The sequence below is a fragment of the Cyprinodon tularosa genome, unplaced genomic scaffold, assembly GCF_016077235.1.
Source record: "Cyprinodon tularosa strain WSP-4 unplaced genomic scaffold, ASM1607723v1 ctg21, whole genome shotgun sequence".
Lineage (NCBI taxonomy): Eukaryota > Metazoa > Chordata > Actinopteri > Cyprinodontiformes > Cyprinodontidae > Cyprinodon > Cyprinodon tularosa.
In genome coordinates, this window is record NW_024038778.1 from 509,133 (window position 1) to 523,239 (window position 14,107).

At 40.4% G+C, this 14,107-nt stretch overlaps 1 protein-coding gene across 1 annotated transcript; it reads left to right on the top strand.

The window, feature by feature from the left end:
• The first annotated feature begins 375 nt into the window (after positions 1 to 375).
• LOC119783669 (carbohydrate sulfotransferase 12-like) lies at positions 376 to 12,972 on the top strand. Its single transcript, XM_038285297.1, has 6 exons — positions 376 to 476; positions 4,006 to 4,604; positions 8,020 to 8,162; positions 9,704 to 9,832; positions 9,925 to 10,117; positions 12,299 to 12,972. Exons 2-6 carry the CDS (start codon positions 4,122 to 4,124, stop codon positions 12,569 to 12,571), a joined length of 1,221 nt encoding a protein of 406 aa, XP_038141225.1. The 5' UTR covers positions 376 to 476; positions 4,006 to 4,121; the 3' UTR covers positions 12,572 to 12,972.
• The last annotated feature ends 1,135 nt before the right edge of the window (positions 12,973 to 14,107 follow it).

Below are 14,107 nucleotides of genomic sequence, written 5' to 3' on the forward strand. Positions count from 1 at the left end.
TATTAGAGTATAAAAATACTCTTTGCGTTTCTAATTTAGGAAACATAACACAAACAATCCCTGCATCAGACCCATATATGGACTCATAGGTCGCTGTTAATCAGGAAGTATTTTAACCATTTCATGACCAAAGTTATACATAGGGTACATGCTGTTATTTTAAATTTATTGGTGTATATTTATTAAGGAAATGTGCAAATATCGAGTCTTTCTGCAACTTTATTTAAGAAAACTTAAGTTTCAGGTACAGTATAAATATATATATATTTTCTAAATGGAATTTTGGTCACTAAATATTTCTATAGTAAGGGCAGTAGGCCGAGGCGAACCACCTTATGGGATTCTAATCTCGCGAGAGTTGCGGTTTCCTTCTGTGCAGACCCCGCTGCTGCAGCAGCTGCTGCTGAACCCGCCCGGTCTCATCACCGAGCTGTCGGGGAGAGGACACACACAGCGAGATGGACCTCCTTTGCGGGGTAAGTTTAAACAAAATTATAAAAATGTTCAGAACATTTGAAAATAAATATAGATAGACCTAATTATAGAAAAAAACTAATGGAAGGAATCACGATCTCTCTGTGCTGTAATGTTTCGTTAGATGGAGGACCCGATAAGAGCGAGCTGCGGTTTATCAGAGTGAAAGATTAAATATGAGAGGAAGTCTGTCTGTTCTTTGCTGCGGTGGGGATGAATATTCAGAGAGCCCAACAGACCTGCCCTCTCTATGAATTAGTTTATTTCCAGCGATGATGACTTTTTAAAATATGTCATTGTTAATAGTTAATTACGTATAAATAATAACACAGTATCTTGATAAAACTGGTGCTTTAAAAAATATCCTCCAATGGAAGAAAAGCAGTCTGGGCGCAGTTATTTTCTTCGGAAGGCGTGTGCGCGCGTGTGTTCAGCGCGTGGCAAAGGAAAAAACGCGCTCCTCCTAGATGTGGATCAACCAGTAATTTTCTCTGGGTTTATTTGGACCGGCGCGCGCTCACTGCTCACAGCAGATGTTTTTGTGGGTCAGACAATGAAGGGTTCACTCTGCTCTCAATCAGCCTCCCTCCTCCTCCTTCCTCCACTGCCTGGTTTTGTTCACATCTCCGTGTGATCTGAGCGCTCCGCTCGGAGCCCGGGGTTCCCACGGTCCGCGGATAACTCCACACCCACGAACAGAGCAGCTCATTATGAAGCTTTGGACGCCAAATAGTTTTTGTTCCTCGGTTAAACCTGCTGTTAGAACATTATGACCAGATATTCTGTTACAGGAAACAACATTTCACTGGTTATGCTTAATTGATTCTCTCTGGAAAAGGTTTTTGCCCCTAAAAGGTTTATCATTATTTATCTTACTCATCCAACCATCCATCCATCCATCCATCCAACCACCAACCCAGCCACCAACCCATCCATCCATCCACCCACCAACCCATCCATCCATCCATCCATCCATCCATCCATCCATCCATCCATCCAACCACCAACCCATCCATCCATCCATCCATCCATCCATCCATCCATCCATCCATCCACCCATCCATCCATCCATCCATCCATCCATCCATCCATCCATCCACCCTCCAACCCATCCATCCATCCACCCACGCATCCACGCATGCATCCATCCATCCATAGATGGATAGATGATGCATCCATCCATCCATCCATCCATCCATCCATCCATCCATCCATCCATCCATCCATCCATCCATCCATCCAACCACCAACCCACCCACCAACCTATCCATCCACCCATCCATCCATCCATCCATCCATCCATCCATCCATCCATCCATCCATGCATCCATCCATCCACCCACGCATCCACGCATGCATCCATCCATCCATCCATCCACTCACTCATCCATCCATCCGTCCATCCATCCGTCCATGCATCCGATCCATGCATCCATCCATCCACCCACGCATCCACGCATGCATCCATCCATCCATCCATCCACTCACTCATCCATCCATCCATCCATCCATCCACTCATCCATCCATCCATCCATCCATCCATCCATCCATCCACTCACTCATCCATCCATCCATCCATCCATCCATCCATCCATCCATCCATCCATCCACTCACTCATCCATCCGTCCATCCATCCGTCCATCCATCCGTCCATGCATCCGATCCATGCATCCATCCATCCACCCACGCATCCACCCATCCATCCATCCATCCATCCATCCATCCATCCATCCATCCACCAACCCAGCCACCAACCCATCCATCCATCCACCCACCAACCCATCCATCCATCCATCCATCCATCCATCCATCCATCCATCCATCCATCCATCCATCCATCCATCCATCCATCCATCCATCCATCCATCCAACCACCAACCCATCCATCCATCCATCCATCCAACCACCAACCCATCCATCCATCCATCCATCCATCCATCCATCCATCCATCCACTCACTCACTCACTCACTCACTCACTCACTCACTCACTCACTCACTCACTCACTCACTCACTCACTCATCCATCCATCCATCCATCCATCCATCCATCCATCCATCCATCCATCCATCCATCCATCCACCAACCCAGCCACCAACCCATCCATCCATCCACCCACCAACCCATCCATCCATCCATCCATCCATCCATCCATCCATCCATCCATCCAACCACCAACCCATCCATCCATCCATCCATCCATCCACCAACCCATCCATCCATCCATCCATCCATCCACTCACTCACTCACTCACTCACTCACTCACTCACTCACTCACTCACTCACTCACTCACTCACTCACTCACTCACTCACTCACTCACTCACCCATCCATCCATCCATCCATCCATCCATCCATCCATCCATCCATCCATCCATCCATCCATCCATCCATCCACTCGCTCATCCATCCATCCATCCATCCATCCATCCATCCATCCATAGTAACACTCAACCTTTTAAAGCCTTGATTTTTAGAAAACACTTCACCACCATTATGCAACTAACATTTGCTCACAGCGATCAGCTGTGCACACCTTCACATTATTTTATTTTCTTTCCGGCCAATAAGCTCTTTTGGGAATGACACAACAAAAGTGTACATACGCATAACTTTCTTGAAACACTGCACATCAAAAGTGTGTTTTATGTGAATCTCCCCAAACGTTCTGACACGAAATGTTAAAACAAAGAAATACATGTGTGTATTTACATGGATTATATATTTGTTTTTACTTTCCTAGTATGTTATTTGCAAACTCACACATGTAAATGGTATGGTATATGGAGTAGAGTGATTTTACATTTTTTTAAATGTGCCAAAGAACTCCTCTAGACATTTGGAATCAATGTCCGCTCAGGTTGAAAGACCCAGCAATCCAGCACACTGCTCGGGGATTTAAAAGCACTCTAAAATGCTTTCTCTGTAATTCACCACAGTGGTAAATGTCAGGTTGGCGACAGTGTCATCTCTGCTAAATAACAGCACATATTAAAAAACACTGAAATAAAAACGTTCAATTAAAGCTGGACTTTTATATCAAAAACACACAAAAACTCCAAAATGACCACAGAACATGCAGAGGTGTAAGATCATTTACCCAAAATATCCGCTCTGACCTGTATCTAGATAAAAAGAGCGAAGCATCCACAGAGGCCCACAACTCAGCATGAGAAGGATATTAAAACCATCCACATCTTCTGTTTCTAGTTTTTATTGCAGCATTTTGAACAATTTATCCTTTTTATTTCCCTTCGATTTAGCAAAACCTATCAAATATACACAACAAAAAAGTTATTTCTGAGATATATGTCTGGCTCTTCAATAATTATTACAGTAGTAGTCCATGCAGTCTATTTGACAGTTTTTTAAAATACATTTTCCAGTGAGCTACTTTGTAGTGTGGCTGTCAGATCATTTTTTCACTGCACATGTGTATTATCTGCAATCTTAATCAGTAGATTTCACTTCTGGTTCTAAATTTAAGAAATTCTGCTTTGCTTCATTTCCTCTTCCTCTTTCTTTTAGCTGCAGCTGCAAAGCGAGAAGTGTCTCCTTCTGTGATTCTGCGGGCCGCCATGGAATGGACATAATCAGTTCTTCATCCTTTTTTCACCAACCCCAGTTTTTAATGCAGTACAGTCATGGGAACATGGCGCGGACTACAAGTGGCTTTCGTCTTGGGCTCTTTGTTCATGGTTCTGCTCATCATTGCCTACTGGGAAGATGTCGGCAGACCCAGCCTCTACCCCTTTCAAGACTTAAAACACAAATCGCTTCTCCCCGGCTGGGGGACCAAGAGTACCACCGTCTCTCCGCCGTCTCTATCCACCGTTCAGGTGCAGCCAAGAGCCTCTGTCAATGCCTACAACAACGGCAACCTCATCCAAGAAGATACAGCCGAGAAAACGGAAGGTGAAGAACAAGTGAAGAAGGGAGGAAATGAGAGGAGGAGAGAAGAGCAGGAACAGGAGGCGAGGAAGCAGAGGATTGTTGATGTGTGCTCAGGGAAGGAGGCGTTGGAATTTCCTGGAAGGGCTCGGGCATTTGAACAGATCCCCTTCAGGGAATTGGATCATCTGATAGTGGATGATACACACCAGATTATCTACTGCTACGTTCCCAAGGTGCGGTCGCTTGCTGTACTGTGTGTTTTTGAGTTAACATTGATAGTTTACAAAAACTCCTGTCTACAAGTCTTCAAATTGATATTTAGCTTCAGGCTCACTTTCTTGTTACATTTTAAAGAATAGAAACAAGCAAAATAGAAACACCCTTTTTGTCCCCCTATTGGGAATTTCAGGTGTTGTAGTAGTAAAGTGAAATGCAAACAATAACATCCAAATACGCAAAGCGGTAAAAAAGTATAAAATATAAATAGGATAAAGGCACTGTATTGGGATAGATAAAATTTTATTCACTTTAGTTTATTTGTATTGCAAAAATAAACACGTCACAGATACAGAAACAGTGCAGTCAGATTGATTAAAACTTTCTGTCTAGAAAAAAACACTTATTTACAAAGCACCCATTTAACAGGAAGAAACCTTCAACAAAACCAGGCTCAATGTGAGCGGCTTTCTGCAGAAGCTCAGAACATGGGACCCAGTATTCAAGGAAGACAGACAGTCAGATACCTCAAAAGCATTTATTTAAAAACAACGGATCTACAGTAACAGCAAAGACATCTAAGGTAGCAACCTCTGCAAGAGGAAAACATAGAGGAAAACATAGGTTAGTGACCACGTTAATCTGACGGAGGATGATTATGAACGTGTGAGTCACTAACCTGGTCTTGAAGTTCAGTCCATGCCCAGAGAACAAGGTAGATTCCAGCCGGCTGGTGCTGCCCATAGTGTCCCAGACACTGTAGTTCCAGAGGATGGAGAACAAGCAGTAGATCAGATCCAAGCAGATGAAGGAAGACAGGATAATGCCGAGGGTGAAGCCAAAGCCGGTGTCGAGGATATGCTCAGGAGATCAAAAGCCTGAAGAAGTTCCCAAGGGAAAACCAGATCGGTGACAGGAAGCAGCTCCAAGCTCGAAAAAAGGCAAAATCCAGCAGGAGTCCTAAAACAGGTCAGGCAAACAGATCAGACGGGAACATGCAGGCTCAGTGGTTGGGAGGCAGAACAGGTCAGGATCTAGTAATCAGAAACACTAAGATACGCTAGAACAGTCTCACCACTGGCTCGAGAATAATCTGGCGCTGATGACCGGTTATATGGCTGGTTAAATAGAAGCTGGAGCAGGTGAATAAGATGCACGGTAATGAGAAAACAGGCTGGGCAAGGCAGGTGAATGAAATGAGTAATTCAGCCAGTCATCAGCGCCAAGATCATGACATATACAAAAGGTCATTGTTAACTAGCTCTGCAGTTTGCACAAGGAAAGACACTGCCCGGCACACAAGCTCAGAGCCAGCTATCATGTCAGAGGATGAAAGAGAGCACATACAGGTAGCTACAGTAAGAGAAACAAGACTAGACTGACAAACAGAGCAATCTCTAACATCTGTAATCAAAGTTCATGGCAGCAACACAGCTGATGTTTCAATTCTACTGTAGACCAGATGATGCTACAAAGACAAGAAAAAGCATAGAGAACATAAAGTTATGGGTGTAAATGAACAAATTATGAAAATTGGGTAATAGAGTTTGATAGAAGCAGAATGATGAAAAGTTGACCCCATGTCCTCCAATAGCCTAAACATATAGCAGCATAATTATAGAAAATAGCTCAGGATAACCTAACTATTCTGTATAAGGTATGAGAAAGGTAGAGTGTATGATTAGAAAAAAATCAATTGTAGTCCTAGTAATATTTAGTCATTTTTTGTCATTTCAGTCATTTTAGAATATTTTGTCATTTTAGTCAACACTGTAAATAATACAACTTCTCCACACACTGCTTCTCTTTTTAACATATATATCACACTCCACAGAATGAAACTTCTCTTTTCTTCTATTTTATTTATATAACACTGTGCAGAATAGAACTTCTTCACACACTGATTCTCTTTTTAACATATATCACACTGCACACATTGAACCTTTTGTCGGCTTGTTTCATCATATCCACAAAGTCTCCATTCTCAAACAGACTTCCCTTCAATTCCCCAACCTCTAATCTGGCTGTGGTGTCACTGTGTCAGGAATCTAGTTGGGAGGAAGAAATGTAAATGATTAGGGGTGTAAATCACATCCATCATGGCGATTCGATTCAGTATCGATTTCCTGACCCAACGGTTCGATTATTTTTCGATACTCAAGAATACACCACGATGCGATTCTATTCGATTAATCGTTTAATTTTTTTTTTTTTTTACACCTTACAGGCTAAACAAAGTTTCAAGTTTGAAATAAATCAATAAAAACTGTAATATCGTTATGCATTTTTTTTTTTTAGAAACAACAGCAAATAACAGAAGTAGAAAATTTGCATTAAAAAAAAAACTGCAAAAATACTGCAGAAAATCAGTGCAATGAGTGCAATGCAATACCTCTGCTCCAGATATCCCCGCCCCCCTCCACAGACGCTCCGCTGCAACTCTCCTAAATTGTATGATCGCAGACAGTGTCGCAGACAGGAGGCCAGCCTGTTTTGTTTTTATGACCGAAATTGCGGAAAACAACTCGTGAAGTTTGACCCGCTAGAAGAGCGAGGTGCATGAGAACGCTGGGACCCTTTTTCCACCTGGATCTCAGCTCTTTTTGGCCCTCACGTTCCTCCGTCGTCGGACTAAACTCGCCCCCACTTCCTCGCCGCCTCGGCCGTATCTAGACCCACAGCGTGTAGCACAGACCACGCTTCAATATTCAGCATAATATAAAAATGTCTGTGTGAAGCTTAATGCAACACACTGCTGTAAGAGTATAACCAGGAAGCGAGGTAGGAAGGCAAAATAGTTTTAACGCCACCGCAGCACGGGAGGGAGAATTACACCCAGGAGCAAATGGATAAAAATAGACCGGAGGAAAAAAAAAAACATGAATCGATTCTCTTGCGGACGTGTCGATGCATCGGATCGTCGGCTGTTGGATCGATGCATCGATACAAAACGATTATTATTTACACCCCTATAAATGATTAATGTCCAGTGTATCAGTAGAACATCTTTTTTCTATGACAGAGAGACAGATACAGGCACAGGAAGGCGCACACACACACATCCACATGCATGCGCGCTCACACCCACCCACCCATTCCTACTACTACAGGCCGACCCGTTCCTCACCTTCTTCCATATGGCAGCAGGTTGGCACTTCAGATGTTGCTTGAGATTCGTTGTGTTCTTCCCTGGCATTTTGAAGCCGCAGACTCTGATGGTTTCCTTCCTCTGGTGTTCTCCTTTACGTTGTAAACGAAATGGCTCTATACATCCAGGCATTGTTTTTGCCCCCCAAAAAATAAATACATTAAAAACACATTAACTTTCTGATTCTGTTATCGGTTTTTGGGTTTTATGCTCTTCGTACTTACACAGATTGTTCTTTGATCTTCATGTTTCCTCCATTCTCACATCCTCTGGTCTCTGTTCAGGTGGCCTGCACCAACTGGAAGAGAATCATGGTGGTCCTGTCTGAGTCTCTGATCTCACCCGCCACAGGCAGACCGTACATTGACCCAGAGACTGTGCCTGCTGATCTGGTGCACAACTCCTCTCTACACCTCACTTTTGCCAAGTATGAAACTCACATACATCTTTTTCTTTATACTAGGCTGAATACAAATGATAACCAACATCAAATACATTGAAATCTTTATTTAGAAATGTTAAAATTGTGAATGAACTATTTTATTCATCGCTCTAACTCCAGATATGTACACGATGAGGGACATTGATATTTTCCTAGCAACTTTCTTGCTTAAAAGGATCAAAACCCACCTGCCTTATATAAATGACACCTTCCCTTGTCTTTCTCCTTTTAAAGAGCAGGTTACAGGAATTGACTTTTATTTTTTGCAGCATATTTACACAGCAGGGGAAAAGTTAAAGACCATTTAACAAACTTTAAAAAGTGCAGACGTGTCTCACAGGAACTGTTAGGGATAGAAATAATTGTATCACATCTTTTTGCTAAAAATCTAAGGGCAGGTTGAATAACACAAGGAGGAAAATGATGGTACTGCTTTGAAAGATTAATTTATTTAGATTGTTTTTTTACCCATCTTTGCCAAAGGTGCTGATAAGTAAACATTTATAAAAATGTACCAGAAATGGTTTTCAGGAAGAATAAAATGCTATTTGTTGGGTTGTCTACAGGTAGGATAAAGGGAGAAAAAAAAAAAACAAGTAAAATAAAAAATTTTTCAACCTGTAATCCTCAGTTACCTCCTGTATTCATCAAGCTGATGAACCTGAGACACTTGGTCTGCTTAGAATAATCAGATTTAAAGGCTAACGTCAAATTTAACTATGATTACATTTTAATCATCTCTACCCAAATTACACAGAAGATTCTTTTTTTTTCTTCATTTTTGTGCAGAACTGAGATTGATTTATGGAACATAGAGAGAATTTAGACTGACCTCAGTGTCCTCAGTGGTTTTTTCCTACCTTTTAATTTCCTGAGAAGACAATTTGAATCGCTTCATGCATCCGTGGTCACATGTCCTTCCTCTAGGGAGGCCAGAAAAAAAAAGACATCTGCACACAGCAACACTCATCTTAAGGGATGCTGTTTTTTAATACTTTAGAACTGTTTAAATACTTTCACAAAACAAGGATCAGTAAATTATCCTGCAATGAGCAGAATAATAAAATATGCTTAATATAGTTTGGATTTGTGAACCAGGCTGTCCGTGTTTAAACATTACTTGAAATGTAAGATTTAGGGAAGTAAATGAAAGCATTCTGTCAGGCAGGGTTTAATTTTTCCTCACTGCTTGTTGCCTTAATCAAAATGTTTGCTAAAGCTGCTGTTGACAGACTATCTGCACGTTAAAAGAGGCATTTAGTGAGCTGAGCTTGGAAGAGAGAGTGGAAAAAAACAAGGCTTGACTTAGTGCTGCAGCACACAAGCACTTCTCTTTACCTTTTCTCAGGAGCTGTGCATCTGATTTTCTTTTTTTTTCTAATAAAAGAGACCTTTTTCCTGTTCAGGACTGATCTAACATGGTTTCCCAGATGGCTCCTCTCATCTTCTAAGTTTTTCAGCTGCTTAAGTTTTGAAATCAAAAGAAGAGGAAAATGAATTATTTCTTGTGCTCTGTGTGTGTCTAGGTTTTGGCGTCGTTACGGTTCCCTTTCCCACCACCTGATGGCGCTCAAGCTTCAGCGCTACACCAAGTTTCTGTTCGTGCGAGACCCCTTTGTGCGCCTTATCTCTGCGTTCAGGAACAAGTTTGGGAGGTGTGTACCTAATGTCCATGTAAACATAACCCTGACACTCATTTAATGAACCGCTGAAGCACACGTATCAGTGTATGTTTGTGTTTATTAAGGCCCAACGAGGACTTTTTCCGGCAGTTTGGTTCAGTCATGCTCCGTCGCTATGGCAATGTGTCTGGGAGCTTAGCAGAGTCAGCTGCCGAGGCGTTCGCAGCAGGACTCAAACCGACGTTTCATCAGTTCATCACATACCTCCTGGATCCACAAACGGAGAAGGAGAGCATCTTTAACGAGCACTGGCGGCAGGTACTGCTCAGTATGATATTCATGGCAACATATCCAGGATAAACTATTATAAAATATATTTTTCACAATGTGGTTGTTTCTTCAGTGTCATTTTCTTCTTAAAGAAAATATAGATTTTTGTATTATTATATGTGAATTGCGTTTAAGTGCACTGATGCTGACATAAAGGGGACTTAAGTGTGCAGACATTTATCATTCTCTACATCTAAGGGATGCATATTATTTAAAAATAAAAAAACGTCTGTTGGAAGATGCTAGTTTTAAAGGATGAGGAACTTAAGCACAGGTTAATCTTTATAGCCTTTTTAAGTGTGATTATGGTTTTAGCTGATTTTTAAAGTCGAGGAATATGTCAGAAAACATGAAAGGAAGAATGAATAAAAGGAAAAGGCCAACCAAAAACAAGCATAAAGAGAACAAGTGACTTTATGAAGTAAAAATCACACCGATTTTTATTTTTATTTTTTGTGGTAGTGAGGATTTCAGGAGAAAGGTCTTAGAACAATAACCTTACACTGCAAATCTAGAAATGAAGACTTCATGAGTACATTTTGCAGGCAATCTGGAAAACACAGCTGCAGACAAGTAAATATAATCATAAAAATGTACTGCAGTGTTTCTTATCTCAGTGTTTTTAAGGACTCTGTCTGCTATTCTGCTCTAACATTAAATCCACTTGCAGTTAGCTTTCTCTGAACATGTTTAAACCTTAAGGAATCCCACTTTAAGCTAATCCTACGCTAGTTTTCATTGGGGATATAGTAAAATGACTGTTATTTAGCTCAGAGACTCAAATGAAAATGGCCATCTGCTACTTCAAAATAAAAAGTGTGTTTAAAAGCTTGAAGAACAATAGAAAAAGTTCCCATTTTTGTCAAAAAATTATAACTACAAGGTAATAACCAAAGTGATTAAAACAAAGTTAAGCATTTTACTATCTGAAAAATTTTCAATTTAAAACTGACATCTACCTCCATGGTCTGGCTGTTGACTAAAAGCTGGAGTTATCTGTCATAACAGTGGAAGGAACTCTTGTCTCCTCTTTCCCTGGTTTATGGTTGTGTGTTTGAAGCCAAGATTCTGCATATGAAACAAGTTTTTGGTCACTGGGGGAAAGTCAGCCACAAACCAGAACCATTTTCCTACCCAGCAGTATCTTTTTAATATATGGTAAATGATAAGGTAATGGTATAGCCCCACATCATTTTGACAATTCAATACTATAACAATGGTAACTCCTGCAAAGAAATAAAAAAAATCCTTGAATCTCTTAGAAGCAGGTGCCTCGAAAGTATTTTTTTGTATCAGAGAAGTATTGTTCCTCTGCTTCGAAACGGCAGTTTGTGAAACGGTTCAACACCTTTGAGTTTTTCCTTTAAGGTCAAACTCTTAAAGTATTCTGACTGTGAGGGATTTGCACAAACCAGCCAGAAAACCACTGAAATGTTTCAAAAAAAGTCTTCATTTATTCCCAAAATGTTCAAAAAATGATGAAGTGGGCCCAAAAACAGAGGTCAACAATACAGAATTCAACAAAACAGAATTCAATTCAGACTTTAACATAAAGAACTGAAGAACAAACTGACCTAACAAACAGGACATGAAGGAAACTTAAATAGTGGCGGATCAGACCACTGTTGGCACACAAGGGGGATAACTGACTAACAAACTAATAAACAAATAAACTTAATTAAACAGATAAATACTGGCCAGACACTAAATATTTTTTTAAATTTAACTAATTAACAACATTACCCACACTAAGAATTTAAACAAATTATAAACAAATGTCCCTTCCCATTACAAATGGTTTGACCCGCTGATTAGCCTGCAACAACTGAGGAAAGCTAGAGCCCATTGCAGCCCTCCACCAGCAGATCCCAAGGAAACTGGCAACACAAAGAAAAAAGAAATTCATCAATTGCATCTTGACAAAAAAACAACCTGACAAATAAAGTTAACTAAATGTGTGCACTGCAAAAAGCTAACTTAAAGTCAGGCTAAAGAAAATATATGAAATGTGCAACTCATTTTGAAAATGAAAAATGTAAAAGTTACCACACAGCAGGCTGTCACACTGATGAAGAGACCCTACTCAAAGCTATCAGAGATAAAAGTGATTTGTTATCATGTTTATCTGCTTCCCTGATCGCCACTGCCGTTGATTTCTCTGTTTTGCAGGTGTACCGTTTGTGTCATCCTTGTCAGGTGAAGTATGACTTTATCGGACGACTAGAAACCCTGGAAACAGACTCAGAGCAACTGCTGAAGCTGCTGAAAGTGGATCACCTGGTGCGGTTCCCTTCAGGGCCTAGAAATCGTACGGCATCAAGCTGGGAAAGGGACTGGTTTGCACAGATCCCCGTTTCAGAGAGGAGAGAGCTTTATAAACTATATGAACCGGACTTTAAGCTTTTCGGCTACCCAGTACCAGACAGCGTGCTCCACCAGTAGCAGACTGCATGGAGCTAAACAGCGTGAGCCATGCCCTGTTTGGACACCCACATGTTGCCTACCTGTACACAGTCACATGCTGCCACTTTTGCACCAGTCTGTGATGCTGTCTGTCTCAGTTTCTGAGCTTACCTCAAATGAAAAATGTGCCTATCAGTGTTATTTTATTTTGCTTTTATAACATAATTTCATCATCAACTCTGTGTGTTTTCCCCATGTAGAGGCACTTTGAAGAGTATTTTCTGAATAGTACTCTATTTTTAGTAAGGCATCTGAAGATCAGGTGGTATTAAAGGGGAATATGCTACAAGAAAATGAAGAGAGAGCCCATACTAGTAACTTATTGTATTACGTGACAAACATTTTTTTTTTCATTCTAAGCAATATACAAATTTATCAAATCATTTGTCCTTTATTGAGATATTAATTTAGGTTGTGTCAGTATCTTTTTGTTATTTGAGATGTATTGAATGAGTACTTTGAGCATGACCTTCTATCTTGGAGGAGTTTAGGGCCAAGTTGCCTCTCCGATGTCATCAAAAAGAGCCGGCTGAGGAAGGTCAAGCATCTGATAAGGAGGAATTCTTGCTAGAAGTTGGTAGAAAAAGAAAAGCTGCATAAATTCTTATTAAATCTAAGAGAAAAGTGGATATCCAATTGTAAACACTACTGCACTCAATTGTAACTGGGTGGTATAAATCCGTTTTAGTGTGATTGCAGCAAATATTTAAAATATATACATATTTTATAGTGTTCCACCTAAACTGACAGGCCTGACAAATGTTTCAAAACTCAGGGGGCATGTCTTTAAGGATAGCATTTAGAAATAAATCTACTTAAATAGAAGAGTTTGTTTAAAAAAGAGACAAAAATTTAAGTTTTCAGTTGGAAACAAACCATGTAAGGTGCTTTGAAGTATCACTGTTATTGTTCTCCATCACAGTCAAATGTTTAAGATAGACTATTTTATAAATACAAAATGCAGCTTTTGAATGATTCTTTTATTTATTAATTAAATCAAAGTGAATTTCTATTCTATCAAGATGGGGAAATTTTATCTGGATGAACCAGGTCTTAAATTAAACATCTGGCTGCCCCAAGTATATCCGATAGGAGAGGAGCCTACAATCCTATCAGAGGGATTCCCCACCCCCACTCCTTGGAGATTTTTTTATTATTATTATGATCATCATAGTGCATTGGAGGGTTTTCTGCACTCAGTGTTTAAGGTCATGACATACAGCTCAATCATCTTTAAGTCCACACTGAATAGATCAAATGTTAATTACATCTGTCAATAAAATTCTGTTACATAAAGTGTAATGAAGCAGACTTTAAGCTATTTTTCTATTAATAAGGAAAGCAGAAAACAAGTATTAAAAAAAACAGACCAGTTGAGTATTTCCACTGAAAAATCTGGGTCTGGATTTTGTTATTATGGATTTTGTCTTATATCCCAGCTGGGATTTATGTCGAGAAACATCTGTAGAAAAGAATAATTTTGCAAGACAGAACTCCCTAATCCCAAAGTTATGG